Here is a 26,593-nt window from a genome sequence, read left to right on the forward strand (position 1 = left end):
TTGGTTTTTCAACAACTTACTTCTCAGAAATTTATAACAATTTAGCATTTTATCACCATTTCCAAGAAACTATACAAACTCACCCGGCAAAAAAATTCTTTTTCCAGCCGGGCATGGTGGCTCACACCTGTAATCCCAGCACTTTGGGAGGCCGAAGAGGGTGAATCACCTGAGGTCAGGAGTTCAAGACCAGCCTGGCCAACATGGTGAAACCCCGTCTCTACAAAAATACAAAAAAAATTAGCTGGGCTTGATGGCGGGTGCCTGTAATCCCAGCTACTTGGGAGGCTGATGTGGGAGAACTGCTTCATTCAGGAGGGGGAGGTCGCAGTGAGTCAAGATGGCACCATCACACTCCACCCTGGGTGACAGACTCCATCTCCAAAAAAAAAAAAATTATTTTTCCTTTTTTTTGAGATGGAGTCTTGTTCTATCGCTCAGGCTAAAGCGCAGTGGTACGATCATGGCTCACTGCAACCGCTGTGTCCCGGGCTTTCCTGGGCTCCAGAGATTCTCCTTCCTCAGCCTCCTGAGTAGCTGGGACGACAGGTGCACACAACCACACCTGGCTAATTTTTGTATTTTTGATAGAGATGGGGTTTCACCATGTTGGCCAGGCTGGTTTTGAACTATTGACCTCAAGTGATCCACTTGCCTCGGACTCCCAAAGTGTTAGAATTATAGGCGTGAGCCACTGCACTCGGTCAAAATAATTCTTATGTGTACTTATAATTATTTTCTACAAGTTAATTTGTAAATGGCTGTATTACGTTTTAGAAAAATACGTATGCAAAAGACTCATATTTTGAATAGTCTGTCTTTATTCATTTAGACAGACATAATTCTAATATTTTAACCTCATCAGACAGAAACATCATCATGAATTTTAAATAAGGTTTTTCAATCTACCCTAACTGAACAAGAAGCCAAATGCAGTGCTACTATTTAAGCCTGCAAGCACGCTTTACAAAAGCGTATCTTGCTTTACCCTATGTCTTGCTATTGATATTTTTAGGGTATATAAAAATCATGCCTGAAAAAAATGAAATTATGATTAAACAACATATTCTACAATTTTATAGACCTGCTAAGATTTTAGCATACAGGGATCACAAAGATTTTAATAGAAACAATGAAATTATATTCTCTGCAGATGGTTTTATCAAAGAAAATCACTGCTTTCTCTCACATATCTGAGAACATAGGAATTAAACTACTCACTTATTATCATTAAAAAGAAATCAAAACCATTATAAACTTGTTGAAATATAGGACAAATGGATTTAACAGTGAGGAAGGCAAGAATCACTAAATGGAAAATGAACCTACTATCAAGTTTTGTTTTGTTTTTTTTTTTTTTTGAGACAGAGTCTCGCCCTGTCACCCAGGCTGGAATGCAGTGGCCGGATCTCAGTTCACTGTAAGCTCCACCTCCTGGGTTTACGCCATTCTCCTGCCTCAGCCTCCCGAGTAGCTGGGACTACAGGCGCCAGCCACCTTGCCCGGCTAGCTTTTTGTATTTTTTAGTAGAGACGGGGTTTCACCATGTTAGCCAGGATGGTCTCGAACTCCTGACCTCGTGATCCGCCCGTCTCGGCCTCCCAAAGTGCTAGGATTACAGGCTTGAGCCACCACATCCGGCCCTACTATCAAGTTTTTAAAAAATACCTGGAAAACATTATTCCTGGCCAAAATTTTGTCTGCATTTTTCTGGTTTCCATTTGTTCTACCTTCAGATAATTTGCATCTAAAGAAACATATTTAGTTTTCTTAATTAACTTTTCTAGAATATTATAGAGTCTACCATTTTAAGTTACTTATCACTAATGCCAATTTATAAACTCAAATCAATGTGAATATTACAGTGGGATAATTAAGATTAATCAATCAATTGAACACAGTGGAACATGGCAGCACATGCCTGTAATCCCAGCTGTGTCGGGGGCTGAGGCAGAAGTATCACTCAAGCCCAAGAGTTTGAGACCATCCTGGGCAACATTGTGAGATCTTGTCTTTATTTAAAAAAACAAAATACACACACACACACACACACACACATACACGCACACAGAGATTTCATGTACTTTAATGTAAAACATCACTCAAACCAAGAAATTGCTCACCAAATATATTCTTCACTTTAAACACGTGGTTGACAATTCAACAAAATGGTGAAAATTCTCTTTGATTTTTAAAATCTCTAACTTTTCATTTTGACAATTATAAAATTATTCTGCATATCTGTTTTCAGGTCAAAACATGTTTCTTTCAAAATAGTCCTATTAATTTAAAAGCATTTGGCAAAAGCTTTCAAAGAATCAGCTACCAAGTAAATTTAAAGACTAGGTGAATTTTAGTTTATTTTCAGAGATATAAAGAATATATACAATCGTCATCTTTATTTCCTTTATGCTATATATAATCTCACCTTTGCAAGACAGAAGCAAGCTGACATTCTTACTCTGTAGAAACACTGCTCTTGTTCTAATATATCAGTGAGTGCAAGCCGAGATGCTGGAGTAGGGAATTTTTCCAAAGCCAAAATGGATTCCTGCTGTGCAACAACATCTCTCTCATACCGGAGCTGATACTGCCACATAAAATCAGCTTGCTCAAATTCTACCTTTCTCAATACTGACATGTCTGGGTCTATCCTTATCCACAGCAAAGGGGAATCGGCACTGAAAGAAAATATAATTTTATTTTTAATTTAATTTTTAAACTTATAATCTACATATTTAGAAAATAAATACAAAGCATTTATTAACCAGGTTCCCTTTTAGATGTAGTATTCAAGACTGCCTGGAGTTTTACTGTATTCATTTTTTAAAACTGCACTGACAAATTCCTCATAATGTTTAACATATATCAACTTTCTCACAATGTCTGATCCATATCCATCTTGTTAAAAGGACATTCAAAAATAAGAAAATATTAATTGTCTTTTACAAAGGATACTGAATCTCTTACTTCCCATCTGAAATTATTTTGGTGATTTTGATTTGTAATTATATGAGGCGAAAAAAAGAATGAGACGAATTTCTTGTTCAGCTGACTTAAAACTTTTAAAAATACTAGACTCATGATTGCCTTTTTCAAACAGCAAGTTCTGAAATCTGATTTGGAGGCATATCACAAATTTATTTTCATGTATTTCTGAAAGTAACACTGTTTAAAACATCTAGTCTATGTCAACACTTTCATGAAAAAAACACCACCTGTAGCTTGCAGTGAGCCGAGATCGCGCCACTGCACTCCAGCCTGGGCGACACAGCGAGACTCCGTCTCAAAAAAAAAAACACCATCTGTAATATTAATTCAAATTCAGCAAATATTGCGTGCTTACTACAGGCAAAGTACTTACTATGAAAAAATCAAATTAACACCGATCTCAGTTGGGTGCAGTGGCTCATGCCTGTAATCCCAGCACTTTGGGAGGTCGAGGCTGGTGGATCATTTGAGGTCAGGAGTTCAAGGCTAACCTGGCCAACGTGGCAAAACCCCAAATCTACTAACAATACAAAAATTAGCCAGGCATGGTGGCAAGCAGCCAGGCATGCAGTGAGCCAAGATGGTGTCACTGCACTCCAGCCTGGGCAATCAAGCAAGACTCTGCCTCAAAAAAAAAAAAAAAAATTAACACTGATCTTGAAGGGCAAATGAACATAATCTGTATATAAACAGTAGTGATAATCTGGCAATCAAGTTAGTAAATAACTACAGAGGTTTTATAAAAAATATACAGGTACAGAATGGGCAAAATCAGAAAGTCTGAGCTGTATCATATTTAAAAATAAAACACTGTCAATCAATAAATATTACCACATAAAGTTTAGAACAGTGGTTTTTAAATTGTTTCGCAAGCACAGGGAGACTTAAGGCACCCCAGACCTTTGTTCTAAGGACAAAGAATCAATATCACCAGGGAGCTCACAAGTAATGCAAACTATCAGGCCTCACTAGTGTAGTACTGGATCAGAAACTGCATTTTGGGAAGGTCCCCAACTGATTCGCATGCACGTTATAGTTTGAGCACTGCTCTAGAGGCCACCAAGAGACAACAAGAAAGCTGCCTAGTCAAAGTTGTGCCCACCCCTCAACCATAATGCATGTCCTCTTAATTTCACCTAGGCTCTGCAGACTTACTTTTATCTCTTTGATTAGTTATGATTTTACATAAACTGTTTTAACATAGGGTTTCTATTAAAAACATTTTAAAGCACTCATCTGGAGGACAGTTACATGCGTTTACATATGCATAAGGAAGTGGACAAATGAGAATGCAGAAAAATTATAACCTTATATTTAAGTTAACTAACTTACTCCATTGCAGAAAGATCCATGTCAACTTCCTCCCCATTCATCAGTGGGATTTTTTTCTTTTTATTCCTACATTTAAGAAAAAGTAGGTTAGAAAACTGTGAGATTTCTGATTCTGAATGGAGATTAACAGCAACTGAAGTGCAAATAAAGGATTTCACACAACATTGAAAGCTATCCTTAGGAAAAATGGCTATCAAATGTAATAAAATTTAAATAGAACAAACTGTTTATTTAAAAGCTGGTGGGAATCAAGTAAATATCAAATTATTTTCCTGATCAAATGTTAACAGGAAGCATAAATATATAATAAAATGTCAACCTAAAACATATATTTCAAGAACTGGTAGCTGCAATTTTGTATAGAAAAGGGGATATATCAGTAAAGAAAACTCTTAAATAGAAAAAGGATCAGGCTTGAAATGGGAAATGAATAATTCTGAGTTGTCTGCTGCATATATGCAAAGTTCTGTCCTACATGAATTAACTAATAAAGTATCGTAAGAGTACTGATCATATGTAGAACCAATTAATATGCACAAGATTCAAGATAAGCAAAAACAAAAGCAACTGTTTTTATGTTAACTGGGGAAGGGCAAATAAAAACAGGCACGGAGAAAAGTTTTCCTGTGTTCCTCATACCAGAGAATACTCAAATGACATTCTGTTATTACAGAGAAAAAAACCTGAGAATAGCAATCAAATGTTACCAATTTCCAAGGCGGATAGGACAAAAAGAAATAAGTAACTCACTCTGATTTAAGAAAGAATTTTCTCAGAGTAGGAATGACTGTAAGATTTCAGAATCAAGTTCTTTAAAGGACTTCAAAGTCAACAGACACTCTCATCTATCTGAGTGAACTAAACAGTCACGAGTATAACACTTCTGTTCCCGAAAGTTCGTATTTCTCCAGCAAAGCACAGACATGTTCTCATCTCTCACTATTCAGAGTGCATACTAATTGTTGTGCCAAATAAGTGGTAACTGAAAAATATATTAAAGAAAAGTGGGAATTTGCCTTTGAAATACATCGAGAAGATTCTGAAGGGGCATGATAATATAGAGAAAAAGGCAAAAAAGACACAGCAAGATGCAGAGGCTTTTCATGACATATTGAGCTCTTTCCCTTCAATCACCATTTTTTCTAATATTTCCTGTAGGTATTGATCCAACAAGACTAGTAAGAATGAACCTATTTGTCTTGAATTTTTTTCTAGTACCAAAAACTCGAACTTCCATTCTCACCCCTCAGCCTCTACCTTCCAACAAAATGAGGATTCTTAAAGCTAAATGTTAAAAAATTGTTATTTAATTCTAAAGATAAAAATGTCATCAAGAAGGCAAGCAAACAAAGAATGTTTGGTAATACTAACTGAAAGTAAAATGAGGAAAAAAAGATATCTGATAGCATGTTCTCTACCTAAAAAAGTAGGTATACATAGGCTGGGCATGGTGGCTCATGCCCGTAATCCCAGCACTTTGGGAGGCCGAGGTGGGCGGATCATCTGAGGTCAGGAGTTCAAGACCAGCTTGGTTAACATGATGAAACCCCGTCACTACTAAAAATACAAAAAGTAGCAGGGGGTGGTGGCAGGTGCCTGTAATCCCTGCTACTCAGGAGGCTGATGCAGGAGAATTGCTTGAACCAGGAGGCGGAGATTGCAATGAGCTGAGATCACGCCACTGCACTCCAGCCTGGGCGGCAGAGCAAGACTCTGTCTAAAAAAATTAGGTATACCTAAAACCACAAAAACCCCAGAAGAAAACCTAGGTAATACCATTCAGGACATAGGCATGGGCAAAGGCTTTATGACTAAAACACCAAAAGTATTGGCAACAAAAGTCAAAATTGACAAATGGGATCTAATGAAACTAAAGAGCTTCTGCACAGGTAAAGAAGCTACCATTAGAGTGAACAGGCAACCTACAGAATGGGAGAAAATTTTTGCAATCTATCCATCTGACAAAGGGCTAATATCCAGAATCTACAAGGAACTTAAACAAACTTACAAGAAAAAAACCAACCCCATCAAAAGTGGGTTAAGGATATGAACAGACACTTTTCAAAAGAAGACATTTATGCGACAGCAAACATGAAAAAAAGCTCATCATCACTGGTCATTAGAGAAACGCAAATCAAAACCATAATGAGATACCATCTCACGCCAGTTAGAATGGCCATCATTAAAAAGTCAGGAAACAGCAGATGCTAGAGAGGATGTGGAGAAATAGGAAAGCTTTTACACTGTTGGTGGAAGTGTAAATTAGTTCTATTGTGGAAGACAGTGTGGCAATTCCTCAAGGATCTAGAACCAGAAATACCATTTGACCCAGAAATCCCATTACTGGGTATTACCCAAAGGATTATAAATCATTCTCCTATAAAGACACATGGACACATGTTTATCGCAGCACTGTTCACAATAGCAAAGACTGGGAACCAACCCAAATGTCCATCAATGATAAACTGGATAAAGAAAACGTGGCACATATATACCATAGAATACTATGCAGCCATAAAAAAGAAAGAGTTCATGTCCTTTGCAGGGACATGGATGAAGCTGGAAACCATCATTCTCAGCAAACTAACACAGGAACAGAAAACCAAACACCACATGTTCTCACTCATAAGTGGGAGTTGAACAATGAGAACACAAGGACACAGGCAGCGGAACATCATACACCAGGGCCTGTTGGGCGGTCGGGGTCTAGGGGAGGAATAGCATTAGGAGATATACCTAATGCAGATGACGGGTTGATGGGTGCAGCAAACCACCATGGCACGTGTATACCTGTGAAACAAACCTGCACGTTCTGTACATGTATCCCACAACTTAAAGTATAATTTTTAAAAATTAGGTAAACAACAGAATTTTTATTTTGGCATTTTAGTCTGTGAGATTTGTAGTTTACCCTTCAATTTATAGTTATTATGTAATGCCTACCTTCTACTTTTGGAATGGCAGGGTATATCGTGTTTAAGGCTGTTTTCTTCAATTTGCAGCGTATGATTGAAGGATCCATCTAACTCCTGCACTGTCACTTTAAGTGGTCCCTTTTTAAAAAAACAACACACTGTTCAGAGATGTGATTTTAAAAATACCAATATGTATGCTTATGTGTACAGAGAAATATAAATCAAGATATAAAATGATATTACACAAAATGAGTATCTGGAAACCTAGATAGGCAATTGGTGCCAAAGAGGGCAACTGGAAGATTCTGAGTCTCCTGATATCTCTGTACCTCCACTTCCCTTCTTTGACAAAGCCAATATTTTCACAAATTATCCTCTGCAAACAACATCTCATTAATTTCTAAGTAGTAACCCATCCCTAAGTCCCTCTTCTATTGAAACTGAGGAGATAGCAGTACAAAGGCCATTTTGGAAAAACACTTACCACATATTTCTGAGTTCCAGGAGATGTATAGTCCTGTTTTATTTCCAATTCCAAGACATTTCGTTTTCTATTAAATGCAAAACTTCCATAAAATTTTACCACTCCACTCTGATCTCTGAAGAATTGTAAAGGAAATTTTACATACAAAAGTGAATATGTACTAAACAAAATAAATTATCCATCTTGGTATTAGTAATTTTCAAGTGCATTCCCACCAGTTCAAAGTTTGAGAGCATACTCTGCTGTAAATCAGGTCGCAAAGTATTCAAAGTACTTGTGAAAAATGCTTTCCCAGATTTAAATAAAATTTCTGAAACACTGACAAATTTGTGTTTTGAAAGCAGCAGAACCACTATACAAGGTTATTAATATAATAAAGTGAAAAATGCAAAAATTGCAAAATTCCAAGATACCACTCCAATTGTGCCAACCCCTAACTACATACACAAGTCACCAAACTACTGCACCTCACAAGTAATTCTACAGGCCTCTCTGGCAGATTACTTACCTATCCCACCATCAAACCAGTTTTTTTACTCACATATTCTTTACTCACTAGAAAATACTTTAAAATATGCCAAACTTTACAAATATAAACATACGTGTGTGGACCTTAATGTCTAGTAGGAATCTCAGATGAAACAATCCACAGTTCATCATTATTTCTACCACTGTTTAGAAATATAAACAGTTCATACTTCCTTTAGTCCCCCTCAAACCTCTCCTTCCATCTTCCCCTTGCACATATACCTTATTCCCTTCCCCACTTTGTTGAACTGCTATTGAAAAGGATACACCCACTGCTTTATTAACGGCTGAATATCTTTGCCAGAGACATTTGAAATGGATTTCAAAAACCCAGATGTGGAAACCAACATCTGACTCCACATATGTGACTGGAACTTCTGAGATGAAGCAGTACTAGCCAGACTTAGTAGTTTATTGAAAACCTGTAAGGATAAAATCATTTAGTAAGTTCATATAACAGATTCTTTTCAATTATATAGAATACTCACTTCGCACTATAACTTTATTATAGTCAATTATAGAAGACAATAATTTCACTATTACATAGATTATTCTAAAGACTACCAGCAACAGAAATATGCAAAGATGTAAGCAGCCAGAATACAAAACCATTCTTCATATAAACATTATTGAATGTTAATGATATACTGCATAATACTGTTCATTAAGAATTACAGTAAGTAATATATAATACTGTGGGCGGCAAGTCACCCAGGTGCCAAAGCAAGAGACCAAGGGCACGAGCTGTTCCAGTATAATAAAGAAAATAGATAAAATAAGAATAGTTATACTAGATATAGATCATAGATACGATTATATATGAGTATCATTAATCATTAGTTTGTAGCAATTACTCTTTATTCCAATATTATAATAATCCTTGCTCTACAATTATAACCTAGAAAAAAACCAGGCCATACAGAGATAGGAACTGAAGGGGCACAGTGAGAAGTGACCAGAAGACAAGAATGTGAGCCCTCTGTCATGCCCGGACAGGGCCACTAGAGAGCTCCTTGATCTAGCGGTAACACCAATGTCTGGGAAGACGCCTGCTACCAAGCAGACCATGGTCTAGCAGTGGCGTCAGTGCCAAGGAAAAGCACCCGCTACTTAGCAGACTGGGAAAGGGAGTCTCCGTTTCCCCGGGGGAGTTTAGAGAAGACTCTGCTCTACCACCTCTTGTGGAGGGCCTTGACATCCATCAGGCCTGCCCACAGTTATCCGGAGGCCTAACCGTCTCCCTGTGATGCTGTGCTTCAGCAGTCATGCTCCCGTTTCACTTTCATGTTCCATTCCGTACACCTGGCTCCACCCTCTAGATAGTAGTAGCAAAATTAGTGAAAGTATTAAAGTCTCTGACTTTTCTGAAAAGAGCACAGAAGAAATAATGATGTAAGCTGTCCTCTCTCCGCCTTGGCTACCTAACAGGGAAGGGACCCCTGTCTGGTGGACATGTGACTCACATGACCTTATCAATCATTGGAGATGACTCACACTCTTTACCCTGCCCCCTTTTGCTTTGTATCCAACAAATAACAGCACAGCCAGACATTCGGGGCCACTACTGGTCTCCGCGTCTTGGTGGCAGTGGTCCCTCAGGCCCAGCTGTCTTTTATCTCTTGGTCTTGTGTCTTTATTTCTATGATCTCTTGTCTCTGCACATGGAGAGAAAAACCCACCAACCCTGTGGGGCTGGTGCCTACATAATACCAATAATTTATTGTGTTATGAGTTTACATAGAAGCTAGAAATTAAGAAGTTAATGATACTCATCAGGATTTATACTATTCCAAAGCCTGAGTGGCTCTTTATGGACCATCTCTCATTTAATGTTTCTGTTCTTCATTCTAAAGGCTGGGTGCGGTGGCTCATACCTGTAATCCCAGCACTTTGACAGACCAAGGTAGGTGGGTAGCTTGAGCCCAGGAGTTTGAAACCAGACTGGGCAACATGGTGAAACCCCATCTCTACAAACAATACAAAAATTATCCAGGGGTGATGGTGCATGCTTATAGTCCCAGCAACTCAGGAGGCTGAGAAAGATGAGAGGATCCCTTGAGCCTGGGAGATCAAGGCTGCAGTGGGCCGTGACTGCACCACTGCACTCCAGCCTGGGCAACAGAGTAAGATCCTATCTCAAAAAACAAACAAAACAAACCAAAAAAAAGGCAAGGTGAAAGAAAGATTAAAGAAACTGAACTTTATAGCAAACTTAAAATGCTTTAAAAAAATTATTTTTTACCTGCCTCTAAGAATGTTATCAATGAAAAAAAATGGCTGAACATTTGGTTTCCACTCTCAACTACTAAATCACAACTATTTACACTGAAACTTGCTTAAAATATATGGCAACATTTAGCAATAGCAAAAATAAACATTTTTTATATTGGTTTACATTTTTCTATTGAAAACAGTTTAAAGTGGCATTTCATCCTTAATATAATGCAGAACACAAATTCATATGCATAGATATGTTTTACTTTCATCCCGACAATTCTAATTTTTTTTTTCTCTTGAGACAGAGTCTCGCTCTGTCGCCCAGGCTGGTGTGAAGTGGCACAGTCATAGCTCACTGCCGCTTCAACCTCCTGGACTCAAGCAATCCTCTTGCCTCCACCTCTCAAGAAGGTGGGACTACAGAATCATGCCACTATGCCTGACTTTGTAATATAAATTTTTTTTAGATGGGGTCTTATTACATTGCCCAGGCTAGTCTCGAACACCTGGCCTCAAGCAATCATCCCACCTCAGCCTCCCAAAGTGCTGGGATTATAGGCATGAGATGCCATGCCCAACCACTACATTCTGTCTTCATAAAAATCATGTGCTAAGTTGTTCTGGTATTGATATCCATTCTACATCTGAGGAAATGCAAATATAAAGCACAGGTTGCTTAGTGGGCAGACAAAACTATATATCTAGATGTCCTGACTCCTATTCTACAGAAACATATTCAGGTTGCACACATACAGATATTTATTTACCACTGTTAAGTTCTTAACTTTAATACTTACCTGTAGCATAAATTCCATACTGATCCTATTTTCAATCAATCTCATCACAAGGTGGGCTTTACACTGAAACATAGTGTAGTATTCCCAGGACAGTGTATGTGGATGCTTTATTGAAAAGTGTAGATGGGAAGCTGGACTAAAAAAAAATAAACACATTTACCTACTACAGCAAATTTGACTATTAATAAACAATAAATTTCATGACCACATCAAGAAAATACCCAAAAAAACCTCATGGGAATATATAAACAATTTCCTTAGTACTAAGAAACATCTAAAAATAAACTTAACTGGAAGAAAATTATGAAGTTTTACTTAAGGACATAAAGGAAAATCTGAATAAAAAGAAACAAATAGCAAGCTCCTAGATGGGAAGATACAATACTGTAAATACTTGCATTCTCCCCAAATTCGTCAATACAATCAACGCAATTCCAATAAATATCCCAACACTGAAGCATGCACAAAGGTATATTAAGGATTGATTATATATATAAAACAAAAACCATTAAAAAAGTACTAAAAGAAATGAAGGAAAAAATTTCTCTTTATAATTTTGGAATGGGAAAAACTTTCCTAAGAAAAAATATAAAATCTGGAAGATATAAATACCACAATGACTATGTAAAAATAAAAATTTTTGACATAATGAAAAGGATCATACATTTAGAGAAAGATAGTCTAGAAAATATTTATGACATACATGAACATTTAAGTTGTTTACAAATTATCACTAGACAAAATAATGCTATGGTGAATATCTTTTTACACATGTGCAAATATTTCTGTATGATAAATGCCTAGAAGAAGAATTTCTTTTTTGGGAGGAGCAGATAAAGTCTCACTCTTGTCCCCAGGTCGAAGTGCAGTGGCACAATCTAGGCTCACTGCAACCTCTGCCTCCTGGGTTCAAGCGATTCTCTTGCCTCAGCCTCCGGAGTAGTTGGGACCAGGCACCCGCCACCATGCCTGGCTAATTTTTGTATTTTTTGGTGGAGATGGGGTTTTGCCATGTTGGCCAGGCTGGTGTCAAATTCCTGGACTCTGGTGGTCCACCTGCCCAGCCTCCCAAAGTGCTGGGGTTACAGGCCTAAGTTCCCGTGCTGGGCCACAAGAATTTCTACATGATCACATACCTAGAAGAATTGCTGCATCTAAAAATTACCCATTGTACAATTCTGATTAGTACCACACTAAATTCCCCATCAGAAACACTGTATTGAACTATACTCTCACAGTGTACGAGTGGTGCTATGGTTTGTTTGAATGATGGTGCCCCCTCCAAAATTCATATTGAAACTTAAACCCCAATGCAACAGTTTTAAGAGGGGTGGCCTTTAGAAGGTGATTAAGTCATCAGGGATCTACCCTCATAAATGGGATTAGCGCCCTCATAAAAAGGCTCCAGGCTGAAGGGAGTGTTCTCTTGCCCTGCCATCCCTTCCACCTTGTGAGGACACAACATTCTTCCCCACTGGAGGACGCAGCAACTAGGTGCCAACTAGGTGCAGAGAGTAGCCCTCACCAGACACCAATCCTCCCAGTGCCTCAATCTGGAACTTCCCAGCCTTCAGAACAAGAAGTAAATTTCTATTGTTTATATTATTACCCAGTCTGTGGTACTTTGTTATAGTAGCATAAACAAACTATGGCAAGTGGTATCACACATCTCCTTCAAAATGTAGCATATTGGTTAAGGCAGGAGGATTGCTTGAGCCCAAGAGTTTGAGATCAGCCTGGGTAACAATGTGAGATCTCACTTAAAAAAACAATAAAAAATTTTTTTTTAAATGTGGCATATTAAAACTTAAAATACTTTAATCAATCTGACATTTTTAAAATTATTTTTATATTTTACTTATTACTTCCAACCTTAAGAGCTTTATGAGTTTGTAAGCTTTAGCAAAGGACAGCAATAAGAAAAAGGTTAAATTCTGAGGTACAATGAAATACTATTTAGCTCTTAAATGAAATAATTTTCATATATAGTCAAGATTTATAATATCATCTCTGAACAACAAACATACTTATCCTTCTCTTTTCCTCCACCAAATATGGGATGTAGTAAAACTCCACCAGTTTTCAGTTCATATGCCACAATTCTGTCTAGCTCCTAAAAAATATATAAAAATAGGAGTCAGTAAAATTTGTAAAGTAACATTTTTTTACATACCAAATTTTAGAATTAAACTGAATTCTCATTTCCTAAAATCAGATGTAAATTTCTTAAAATAAGTGAAATGTATTTAAAGAGTAGTTTATGTTCTTATAAATAAAGCAGCCCACGTAGCTGGCAGAATGACAAAAGCCAAAGACTTCCCTACTTTGTGACTTCAGGGCTGGACAGCAGCCTGGCAACTTTTTCTTATGGCTGTTCTCAATCTCTCTGAGCTGTCTCCAAGTTTATTTTTTCCTTCTCTGTATTTTGCTTCAAGGAATTCAGGTGAGTAAAAAGGAATGGGAATAAATTATGTCAGGAATCCATCATTTTAAACTTCTCCAGTCTTCTCTAACATGACATAAATCGAACTTTAAAAAAAAGGGATTTTTTTTTAAACAGAAAAAAAAAAAGCAGGGTGCAGGGGGTTGTTTTGTTTTGTTTTGAGACAGGGTTTTTACTCTGTCACCCAGGCTGGAGTTCAGTAGCTGATTATGGCTTACCGCAGCCTTAACCACCTTGGCTTAGGTGATCCTCCCACCTCAGCCTTCCAAGAAGCTGGGACTACAGGCACATGCCACCATGCCTGGTTAATTAAAATTTAAAAAAAGCATAAGTGAAGGTGGGCACAGTGGCTCACACCTGTAATCCATCCCAGCACTTCGGGAAGCTGAGGCGAGTGGATCATGAGGTCAGGAGTTCGAGACCATCCTGGCCAACATGGTAAAACCACATCTCTACTAAAAATACAAACAATTAGCCGGGCATGATGGCAGGTGCCTATAATTCCAGCTCTCAGGAGGCTAAGGTAGAAGAATCACTTAAACCCAGACGCAGAGGTTGCAGTGAGCCAAGATTGTGCCACTGCACTACAGCCTGGGCAACAGAGTGAGACTCTGTCTCAAAAAAAAAGAAAAGCATAAGTGGAAAAAAAAACACTACCACAATTGTGCTGGAATATTGGGGGAACCCGCCTTCAATATTTCAACATAGGTTCTTTCTATTTTCCATAAGTGTCGGCCGGCTGAGAAATAAAGAGAGACAGTATAAAGAGAAGAATTTTACAGCTGGGTCGCCGAGGGTGACATCACATATCAGTAGGACCATGATGCCGACCTGAGTCTCAGACCAGCAAGTTTTTATTAAGGGTTTTAAAAGGGGAGGGAGTGTAAGAACAGGGAGTAGGTACAAAGATCACATGCGTCAAAGGGCAAAAGGCTAGTAAGGGTCTAACAAAGATTATATGCTTCTGAGGCAATAGCACAAAAGGCAAAAGCAGAACTACTGATAAGGGTCCAACAAAGGTCACAAGGCAAAGGGCAAAAGCAGAACTACTGATAAGGGTCTACGCTCAGCAGTGCATGTATTGTCTTGATAAACATCTTAAATAAGAGAAAACAGGGTCCGAGAACAGAGAACCAGTCTGACCACAAATTTACCAGGGCAGAATTTTTCCCCACCCTAGTAAGCCTGGGGGTCCTGCAGGAGACCAGGGCATATCCCAGTCCTTATCTCAACCACATAAGACAGACATTCCCAGAGTGGCCGTTTATAGACCTCCCCTCCCCAGGAATGCATTCCTTTCCCAGGGTATTAATATTAATATTCCTTGCTACAAAAAGAATTTAGCGATATCTTCCCTACTTGCATGTCTGTTTATAGGCTCTCTGCAAGAATAAAAATATGGCTCTTTTTGCCCGACCCCACAGGCAGTCAGATCTCATGGTTGTCTTCCCTTGTTCCCTAAAAAATCACTGTTATTCTGTTCTTTTTCAAGGTGCACTGATTTCATTTTGTTCAAACACAGGTTTCACAATCAATTTGTACAGTTAACACAATTATCACAGTGGTCCTGAGGTGACGTACATCCTCAGCTTATGAAGATAACAGGATTAACAGATTAAAGTAAAGACAGGCATAAGAAATTATAAAAGTATTATTTGGGAACTGATAAATGTCCATATTAAAATGAAATCTTCACAATTTATGTTTAGAGATTGAAGTAAAGACAGGTGTAAGAAATTATAAAAGTATTATTTGGGAACTGATAAATGTCCATATTAAAATGAAATCTTCACAATTTATGTTCCTCTACTGCAGCTCCAGTCGGTCCCTCCATTCGGGGTCCCTGACTTCCTGCAACATTGGAAACTCATAACTGCTTTAAATAATATAGATGTAGTATAGAAAAGTGGCAAACAGCATAGGGAAGAAACTAAAAGCCAAGCTAGAATCCTGGGCCTACTACTTACTAGCTGTATACTCTGACCACATAATTTAACCTTTCTTTCTGTGCCTCAGTTTCTTCATCTATAAAATGGGAATAATAGCAAGGTAGTTAGGAGAATTAGGTTCATTAATATTTATAAAACATTGGTAACAGTGCCTGAAACATTTTAAGTGTTGTGTTATTCTGTTCTTCTTAATAGTTTCTGAAATAAAGAAGAGACTCCTTCAGTTATAGACGTACAAATACCTTAATAGCTCTAGATGTTTAAAGTATTCGAAAATTAACTTCTTGGCTTGAGTTTACTCTTGGATGATAATAATATGTAAAATGAGAATAAGGGGAAGATGATAAGGTTTGTTTAATAAAGATATTAAAGGCTGCAATTTTCCATCTGAGAAGGAAGACACTAAGCATGATATGATTAAAATGTTTACGTATATGACCAGAATGTGCTAAGTAAAACACAACTGATGTTATATTTTTGGCCAAATCTTTAAATTGTTTAAAAAAAAAAAAAAAAAAAAGACATGAAATGACAACATAAATGCATTCAAGGCCTAGCCAGAATATAAGAAGCAGTTAATATGTGCAAAGCATCATGCACATTACATGTATAATGTCTAATAATCTCTGCCCATGGGCAGACACTACGACTGCCCTCCTGAAACAGATGAGACTTGGAAAGATTAAGGTCACAAAGCTAAACAAATTTAGGAAGCACAATTACAAATGACTACTATAAGGAGCTGGGACATACCTAACGACCAATCTGATGTTTAAGGAACTTAAATATTCTCTTCCATAGAGGAAAAAATGTTTTTAGGGGCCAATGTTGACAATGGAGATTAGATAAAATAGACCATTAGTCTTTCTCAGTAAATCGATTCCCATTTTGCTGGGAAAAATTAGGGGTTTTCAAGTAGTATTTTGAAGTATTTTACAGTCATTAAAAATGGAGGACATGAGACCTGGAAATCAGGAGAACATTAACAGTCTTACTGACTTGTAAGTGGATGAGGGATCTAGCTGTCATTACCTCTTTAATCCAATGGCGGTATTCATTAACACCAAAAGTTTTTTTCATCCAAAGTCCATAGATATAGCCTGAAATTCCCTTCAGCACCCATTCATCAGACCTAAGCAAAAAGTCAAAGTACAAATTACTTTTAATCATAAAAACTCCTCAGAAAATGTCGAAGAGGAAAATGGAATAAGTGTAGTGTGTATTTCCCTGCCTTCATAAAGAAAATGAAAATTATTAACAAATCATTAGGTTCCCCAACTTCCTCTGGCTGAGTTCTGCTTGCCCATTCATTATACCTTATTCACACCTGCCTTTACCATTAATTATGAGACTGCTTTACAGTCTTGCTTCAGGTATAAATTACTAGAGTATATGCTCTACTCTGACAGTGCTGCTTCCCTCCTGCCCAACTCTGTTCTTACTGTCTTTGCCTCTAGGGAAATACTTGCTCATAGTCAGGACTATACTGTTGAATTCTAAAAGTCCACATGCTATTATTGCCAATCCCATGCATTATGCCATTAATAATGACATTCTAAAACCTAAAGTTTAATTGCTTCATTCATTTTTGTTGCTTTCTCTAGAAAAATGGCAATTAACATCACTCACTCATTTAGTCATTTGTATACTCATCCATCTATCCATCCACCCACCCCATCCATCCATCCATACATCCAGCCAGCCACCCATATTTTGCCTACTACGTTCCAAGCACTATTCTTTAATGAAACTTCTACATGTGGATTTAGGAAAATTACAAATCAAGAGATCTATGTTTAGCCTCTGCCCTCTCCACTCCAGCAAGCAAAAAAAGAAAACCAAGATTTATATACTCTATATAGTATAGAATGTTCACAATTATAATCTTAATTTTTCTGTTATCTTCTAAATCATCCTCAAGTTAATAAAAAAGAAAAGAAAGAGCATTTATACCTTTCATTTCTTTCAACAAACTGGTACAAAGCTGAGCACTAGTAGGCAAACCCCTAAATAATTATTAATACTGCAGAGGAGCACTCTTTTACATTAAATATTAAGTTATTTCCAATTGCTTTGAACACTGACATCAAAATTCTAACAACAGTTTTCTGTACATTTATGTTCTTTTATTTACAGAATTCATTCAGTTCTTTAAGACACCGTCTTACCAAAATCTTACCTTATAAACCGCAGAAGTGATTATATTGACTTCATGTCCAAAAAGTTAGGATGAAACTTACAATCATTTTTCTTTAAATACATCTAGAACAGTGTCTCTTAAACTAGCTATCTGCAATTAGGGCAAAGGTCAGCTTAAATGCAGGAAAAGAAAAGAAAAATAAACTTGATTCTTTTCTCAGTAGTATGAACTTTCAGGTTACTCACCAAGACATTCTAGATATGAAACATCCAAAAAACTGCTGGGCCAAGGACTGGGCTAAACACCTTCTAGTCAAAGGTGTCTCATCTATAATCATGGCACTGTGTAAAAGATTCGTGCTGGAATTTAAAAGAGAAGAAAGCTCATTATAACCAAGAAATAAATACTTATTCAGTGAATATAAAATAATTCCACTTTTAAAACAATAGAAGTTAGATATAAAATAGAAAAAAAAATTATCCCAGCTTTCTAATCTTTTCAAAATTTAGTTAAAATTCCTCATCTTAGTAACTTTTGCTCAAAACAAAGAACACAACATTTTCCACTGATATCAGTAAATTTCTGACAATATCAGCACATTTTTAAATAGTGCTAGAAAAAAATTCATACTAGTCATACAATAATTTGTACAATTTTTAAAGAATTTATGAAAACAAGACTAAAATGGAGAAAATATTAATATTAGTTAATTCTGGATGAAGATGAGCCTTTTGAGTTATCTCAAAATTCTTGTCTTCATGTTTTTCTACATTTACAAATTTGAAAAACCAAATTTTCTACAAAGCCAATCACATTTAAATTGGAGAAAAAAGTTCAAAGCTCGCCTTAAAATTGACCACAAAATCAGTAACTTTTCTTCATATCATTACCTTAATTTAGGCATTTCAAATATGAAGAGATACCAACCTAAAAATGCTCATGGAAGCATAAGCAGCCACTTCAACATAAGCCTCATCAATGAAGACAGTCTTAAAACAGGAGTATGGGTATCGACACGTAAGAATTTCTTCATAAAATTCAAAGACTTCATGAAGGTATGATGTGGTATGTTTCAGCAATGGAAGAAGTTGGGGCAAACAAAAATGAGTAACCTGAAAAGAAGACGCAAGGAAGATCATCTAAATGAAACAGTTACCTTTAATATTGTAAATTTCCTAAATATCTCAATTATAAATAAATGTTCTCATAAATCTATTCTTTAATAATTTCAAGATGCTGAAAGAAAATGTGAAAATAGTGATTACTTTTACTGATCACATTTATAAAATATTAATTGTACTTAAAAATTAAATTCATGGTGTATTATAAGGCTGTGGAACGCTTAGACCAACTAAAATATAACTCTGGTTCCAAATTCAATTAAAATTTTTTCTCATATGTACACACAACAAGAAAGATTTAAATTTCAAAGGCTTATTATAAACATACTTCTTATTCATAAATATCTAATCTAGTGAATAATGCATGTTATAATAATCCATCTTATCAACTGTTAATGTTAATCATATTATCTGCATATAAAAAATAATTACTGTAGTCCCCCTCTAATATTTCAATTACATACCGAAAACTGCAGAAAAACTTAATGGTAGTTAGAAGATTAAAAAACGCCTGCAACAGAAATAGTAACTCTGGTTTTTTTCATTAGGTTACATCTCACTTTGGTCACACAATTATTGTATGCTATCTCTTACTGTGATCTGTGCTGTTGCGGGAAGTCAGGGACCCTGAATGGACGGACTGGCTGAAGCCACGGCAGAAGAACATAAATTGTGAAGATTTCATGGACATTTATTAGTTCCCCAAATTAATACTTTTATAATTTCTTACGCCTGTCTTTACTGCAATCTCTGAACATAAACTGTGAAGATTTCATGGACATTTATCACTTCCTCAATCAATACTCTTGAATTTCCTATGCCTGTCTTTAATCTCTTAATCCCGTCATCTTCATAAGCTGAGGATGTATGTCGCCTCAGGACCCTGTGATGATTGCATTATCTGCACAGATTGTTTGTAAAACATGTGTGTTTGAACAATATGAAATCTTGGTATCCTAAAAAGGAACAGGGTAACAGCAATTTCCAGGGAACAAGGGAGATAACCATAAGGTCTGACTGCCTGCGGGGCCGAGCAGAACAAAGTCGTATTTCTCTTCTTGCAGAAAGCAAATAAGAGAAATATCGCTGAATTCTTTCCCCAGTAAGGAATAACCCTGGGAAAGGAATGCATTCCCAGGGGGAGGCCTCTAAATGGCCACTCTGGGAGTGTCTGTCTTATGGGGTTGATGATAAGGGATGAAATACACCCTAGTCTCCTGCAGTACCCTCAGGCTTGCTAGGATTAGGAAATTCCAGCCTGGAAAATTCTCGTCAGACCAGTTGTCTGCTCTAGAACCCTGTTTCCTGTTAAGATGTTTATCAATGACAATGCGTGCCCAACAGGACATGGAACCTCATCAGTAATTCTAATTTCACCCTGGCCTTGTGATCTTGCTCTGTCCTTCTACCCTTGTGATCTTTTATTGCCCTGTGAAGTATGTCATCTTTGTGACTTACTCCCTGTTTGTACTCCCTTCCCCTTTTGAAATCCCTAATAAAAACTTCCTGGTTTTGCGGCTCATAGGGCATCATGGAACCTACCAATAGGTGATGTCATCCCCGGAGGCCCAGTTGTAAAATTTGTCTCTTTTGTACTCTTTCTCTTTATTTCTCAGACCAGCTGACACTTAGGGAAAATAGAAAAGAACCTACACTGAAATACTGGGGGCTGGTTCCCCCGATACTGTGCCAAATGAGTGCCATCAACAATGACACAGATCACTGACTAGAACAACCATGTAAGGTTTCACGCAGGAGTGTGAAGCCGTTGTAATCTTTTTGAGTTCAACAGAAGTCTGATAGGGAATTTTTGGTATAGGAAAAGAGAACATCCCAGAGTCAAAGATGGGAAGAAAAAAGGTACGATCAGAGAAGTCTAAGTAAACTATTTTGACTATAACATCTATTAGGGTCAAATTACAGAAGATCTTGAAAGCCATGCTAAAGAGTTCTAATTACTGCAGAATTATAAAGGCAAGGGAAGTTTTTAATTTATCATAAAAATTATTCTTCTAATAACATTTAAAAGAACAGATTAGAGGCTACCATAAGAGTGGAGAAAAGTATCTATGTATTATTAATGATCAGGGCCCAAAACAGTATCATGATTAACATTCCCTTTGTATTAATCATGATATTTAATCATAATTTTATTTGTGTATGCAAATAAAAAATACTATTCATCAGAAAAAGGACTCATTTTTAGACAAACCTACAAGACAGCAAATTTACTGATAATGCAGGTAACAACTCATGTATTTGACACAGAGAAAGACTAAGTCAGGAAAAACAATTCTTGACTATCATTTGCCTTGTTCCTATTCAATAACTCAGAGTAGAAAAAAATTCTTCTGAAATACAAAATAGGTACTAATCAAACATTGATTTTAAAGTTACCAAAGACAATAAAGTTCACTGCCAATCTTATCAGTGGATAAACCTTTCAAAAGAGTCATTGTTAACACAACATAAGCAAAATCAACACAAAATATCCTGAATCTTTTCCATGAATGATTTTACAAATCCTGTGAATTTCAGCAAAGAAAATATAAAAGGCAAACTGAGGAGCTCACTGAAAGCCTGCTGCCCTCAATTTTTATTCACATGACTAAAAGAAATGCTGTTGAGATATACATGGTCAAATTACATGTTTATATATTTCTTTAAAAAAAAAAAAAAAAAAAAAAAACCTAAGTTGAAGACTAAAGAAGAGAGGTAACAACTAATAAATCATTTTCTAATCAGCAGAAGTCTCATGCTTGGGGAGGCCTAAAACTGCTATTTGGCCTGTCAATTGATAAATGAATTATGATAAGATATGTGCTGGGAAGAAACTATAAGTCTTCCTGAGTATGCTAACTGGGTTTCTGACTGTCTATTTTCCTCTGTATAGGTTGAAGAGAGAATAAATCTTCCTCTTTAATTTTGAATTTACAATATTTTACATACCAGAGATGGGACCACAACATTCAAAAACATGATAAACAAAAAGATGACATTAGTAACGAACAGAATTAGTTACAGAAATCAACCTATACTCTAAATAACTGAAGGTCTTTTGAAATGCTAAGGCTCTGTTGGAAAATAATCTGAAATTTAAATACAACATTTTAAAAGAAATTCATTCAAGAATTCACATCATTATATATATCAGATAAGGAAACTTATTTATTTATTTATTTTTTGAGACAGAGTCTCAGGCTGTTGCCCAGGCTGGAGTGCAGTGGCGCAATCTTAGCTCAATGCAAGCTCCGCCTCCCGGGTTCAAGCCATTCTCCTGCCTCAGCCTCCCAAGTAGCTAGGACTACAGGTGCCCACCACCATGCCTGGCTAAGTTTTTGTATTTTTAGTAATGATCGGGTTTTGCTGTGTTGGCCAGGATCGATCTCCCGACCTCGTGATCTGCATGCCTTGGCCTCCCAAAGTGCTGGGATTACAGGCGTGAGCCACTGCACCCAGTCAATATCCATCTTTTTAAAAGCAGTAAAAGGCCAGGAGAAGAGTAAGAGGGGAGAGCTCTGACTTACCTCATGCATGTATGGATCTACAAGTATTTCAAATGGTCCAATGGCCAAGGAGATATTTGACGCTGCTGTAGGAATGGTAAGCATATAATGGAAAGTTTTCTTCCTCATATCATGGGTATACACTGTCTCCACCAAATCGCCATTAGAAACAGCAACCATTGCAGCATCTACTGTAAATTCTAATTTCCATGTACACAATTCAGAGTATGAATCAACACAAGGGAACCAAAATCTAGAAAAAAGATTGACAGTATAGAAAATGTATTCAAAGTGTCCCCTACATTGCTTTCCCAACATGCAAGTTATTTTAGCATTTCTAGAAAATGAACAAACAAAACCTTTAGCTATTTGGCTACTGAAGCTTTTTACTGTACAACCTGAAAAAAATCTGATAAAATAAAATCTGTTTCCAAATACTATTTGGCAACATTAAAAAAAAATATTACGTGTTACCATCAGTTCAAACCCTAAAAAGAGTTAAGTAATTCTTAGTTTCCAATGTTTTAAAAAATAATTTTAACTTGTATATGCACATTAGTCAGTTTTTATGCAGCATTCATTTCTAGAAACTAAAAAAGGCTTACAGTAAAAAGTTTTATAAAACATAACGAATATTCAGAATTTATTTGATTAAATTATAAAACTGCTTTTTTGAAGTATGTAACGCATTGTATAAATTCAAACTGAGTGCTGGTAAAGCCAGATATAAAATTTATAGTCAGCTTTCATCAATTCCGGTAAGGTGTTATGTGACAGGGTAGGTACTTAGTATTGAGGCATAAAAGTGTGTAAGACATTATCCCTGGTTTAGAGGAGTTATTATAATAATCTGAGGAGAGGCTGGGCGTAGTGGCTGACGCCTGTAATCCCAGCACTATGGGAGGCTGAGGCCGGTGGATTACCTGAGGTCAGGAGTTTGAAACCAGCCTGGCCAACATGGTGAAACCTGTCTCTACTAAAAATGCAAAAATCAGCCAGGAATGATGCATCTGCTTGTAATCCCAGCTACTCCAGAGGCTGAGGCAGGAGGATCATTTGAACCTGGAAGGTGGAGGCTGTATGAGCCGAGATTGCGCCACTGCACTCTAGCCTGTGCGACAGGCTGTCTCTACTAAAGACATGAGGAAACCCCGTCTCTACTAAAAATACAATAATTAGCCAGGTGTGGTGGCACATGCCTGTAGTCCCAGCTACTTGGGAGGCTAGGCAGGAGAATCACTGCAATCCAGGAGGTGGGGGTTGCAGTGAGCCAAGATTATGCCACTGTACTCCAGCCTGGCCAACAGAATGAGACCCTGTTTCAAAAAATAAATAAATAAATAAATAAGCAGAGTTGAGAAGTAGAATGTGAAGTGGGGAAGTAGAGAATGAAAGCAGGTGAGAGGAGGTCTCTGTAATGCTTGTAATATTGTGTCTAAGTGTAAATTATGTGGGCTTGTTCACTTGTGAAAATTCATCGAAGTTTACATTCTGTGCAATTTTCTATATGTATGTTTTACTTCAATATAAAGTTTTTAAAAAAGAAGGAATCAAGTGAGATGATTATTTTAGAACAGTAAACATGAAAATGGAGAGAATAAGGGAGATGTAAGATTAAGGAGGGCTGGGTGCCGTGGCTCATGCCTGTAATCCCAGCACTTTGGGAGGCCAAGGTGGGTGGATCACTTGAGGTCAGGAGTTAAAGGCCAGCCTAGCCAACATGGTGAAATCCCATCTCTACTAAAAATATAAAAAATTAGGCAGGTGTAGTGGTGAATACCTGTAATACCAGCTACTTGGGAGGCTGAGGCATGAGAATCACTTGAACCTAGGAGGTAGAGGTTGCAGTGAGCAGAGATAGCACCCCAGCACACCCCAACAAGGGTGACAGAGCAAGACTGTCTCAAAAAAGAAAAATTTTTTTTAGGAGGAATGACTAACAAAGTAATTTGAAAGAACTCTGAATTTGGGAGGGAATAAAACTAGTATTTCTTGTTTTACACCAAATGTATGCCTTGCTTATACATAAAAAATGCAATTTAAAAATTAATTGAAATATTTAAGAATCTATAATCTACCTTGTAGAATTTTGATACCCACAAGAGAAAACATGAGCACCTCTCTCTGCCATACTTCCCTCTACACTGGGTACCACAAAATGAAGACCTCCTTTGGGCTGATCCAGAGAAAAATTGATGTGTATCTTCAGGACCTTTAACTCTGCAACAAATAAACATACACACACATTGATATATAAATAAGTACAGTGGTCTATATAATAAAGACAAAGATTTAATGCTGAACATGAAATGAAATTGAGGACTGAGATTTATATGAAAAACCACACTACTTACCCTAGTTTAGACTTTTACCATATGTCTGCCTATATTAACTCAACAGGCTGCTACTATTGGTATTTCTACCTCCAATCAATTATAACTATTGCTTGTATTATTTTCCCAAAATACACCTTTGGTTACGCCATATCCTCCTCTCAACATTTCTGACAACGTACAATGCCTAAAAAGTCCAAAACTCCCACACTGCACACTTACACCTTCCAAATCCAATCTCAATCTTACTGATACAGTTTGGCTCTGTGTTCCCACCCAAATCTTGTAGCTCCCATAACTCCCACATGGTATGGGAGGGACCCGGTAGGAGGTAATTGAATCACGGGGGCAAGTCTTTCCCGTGCTATTCTCACGATAGTGAATAAGTGTCACAAGATCTGATGGTTTTCAAAATGGGAGTTTCCCTGCACAAGCTCGCTCTCTCTTTTTGCTGGCCACCATCTGCAGAAGACATGACTTGCTCTTACTTGCCTTCTGCCAAGATTGTGAGGTCTCCCCAGCCACGCGGAACTGTAAGTTCATTAAACCTCTTTTTCTTCCTAGTCTGAGGTATGTCTTTTATCAGCAGCATGAAAACGGACTAACACACTTACTTTTCAAGTTCTTTCTCCTATTACATTCTCCTGCAAATTTAACCCTAGGTGACTTTGGGGAGTACAAGGATGAGAGGTAGAGTAGGGAACACTACTCGAGAATTTGCATTATTATCATGTATTTTGTTACGCTTGATTTCTTCACGGTAAACTGCATTGCTTTCATAAGATTCTAATTTCCCTCCAAGCATTACAATCATATGCACTATCTCCAAACACTAAAAAGGCAATGACGACTTCCACGTCTGTCCCCTAAATTAGGGTAAGTTCCTCCACAAACCCTATCCCGCCCCCAGCACCCACAACAGAAAGCAATAAACAAAACAAGAAGTCTTTTACTTCCTTATCTTGATTTTTATAAGGCTAAATAAGCAAGGCAGAAGCTAATGTACAATATTACAGTGGCTAAAACTTTATACAAGACACAAAGAAGGTTTAAAAAGTCTGCAGATTGAGTATCAGGAACCCTGTGTTTTAGCTTTAACTCCACCAATAATTTGCTAAGTGAAGTTCAGCAGGTTACTCACTCTCATTAGACTTCAGATTACTCTTCTGTAAAAAGAAGGAATTGAACCAGATTTTTCAGGATCTTTCCTGCTACAAAATGCTATAATTCTAAACTAATTTGATATTGTGCGGGTTCTCAAATCTTGACAAATGGTTCTATCTACATGATTTTTTAAAAATATTTTTCACCGCCAGGTGCAGTGGCTCACCCCTGTAATCCCAGCACTTTGGGAGGCCAAAGCGGGCGGATCACCTGAGGTGAGGAGTTCGAGACCAGTCTGGCCAACATGGTAAAACCTCGTCTCCTCTAAAAATACAAAAATTAGCCAGGCGTGGTGGCGGGAGCCTGTAATCCCAGTTACTCAGTGGCTGCGGCAGGAGAATCGCTTGAACTTGGGAGGCGGAGGTTGCAGTGAGACAAGATTGCACCATTACAGTCACCCTGGGTGAGGAGAGCAAAACTCCGTCTCAAAAAAAAAAAAAATTGTTTTTTGCTTTAAAAAACGGTGAAATAAATTGCTTTTTTCACAGCCCTAAACTGATATTATCCTGTTAGCCAGTGATCCTTAAAAAGAAAAAGGGCTTCCAACCCATTCTGTGTATTTCAACTGGTTAATTTACAATTTTGACATCATTGGTGTTTGTTTTTTTTTTTATTAGACGGAGTCTCACTCTGTTGCACAGGCTTGAGTGCAGGGGTGCGATCTCAGCTTACT

General features: G+C 37.3%; 1 protein-coding gene across 1 annotated transcript in view; it reads right to left on the bottom strand.

The window, feature by feature from the left end:
- The window catches only part of TAF2 (TAF2 RNA polymerase II, TATA box binding protein (TBP)-associated factor, 150kDa), a 104,282-nt gene that overhangs the window by 52,555 nt on the left and 25,134 nt on the right, over positions 1–26,593 (bottom strand). The window contains 12 exon segments of the mRNA XM_011973021.1: positions 2,429–2,681; positions 4,324–4,389; positions 7,267–7,376; positions 7,723–7,837; positions 8,518–8,672; positions 11,265–11,400; positions 13,292–13,377; positions 16,689–16,788; positions 18,042–18,155; positions 18,724–18,908; positions 22,445–22,676; positions 24,502–24,643. Coding sequence (XP_011828411.1) covers positions 2,429–2,681; positions 4,324–4,389; positions 7,267–7,376; positions 7,723–7,837; positions 8,518–8,672; positions 11,265–11,400; positions 13,292–13,377; positions 16,689–16,788; positions 18,042–18,155; positions 18,724–18,908; positions 22,445–22,676; positions 24,502–24,643 — 1,694 coding nt within the window.

The sequence above is a fragment of the Mandrillus leucophaeus genome, unplaced genomic scaffold, assembly GCF_000951045.1.
Source record: "Mandrillus leucophaeus isolate KB7577 unplaced genomic scaffold, Mleu.le_1.0 Scaffold133, whole genome shotgun sequence".
Classification (NCBI taxonomy): Eukaryota; Metazoa; Chordata; class Mammalia; order Primates; family Cercopithecidae; genus Mandrillus; species Mandrillus leucophaeus.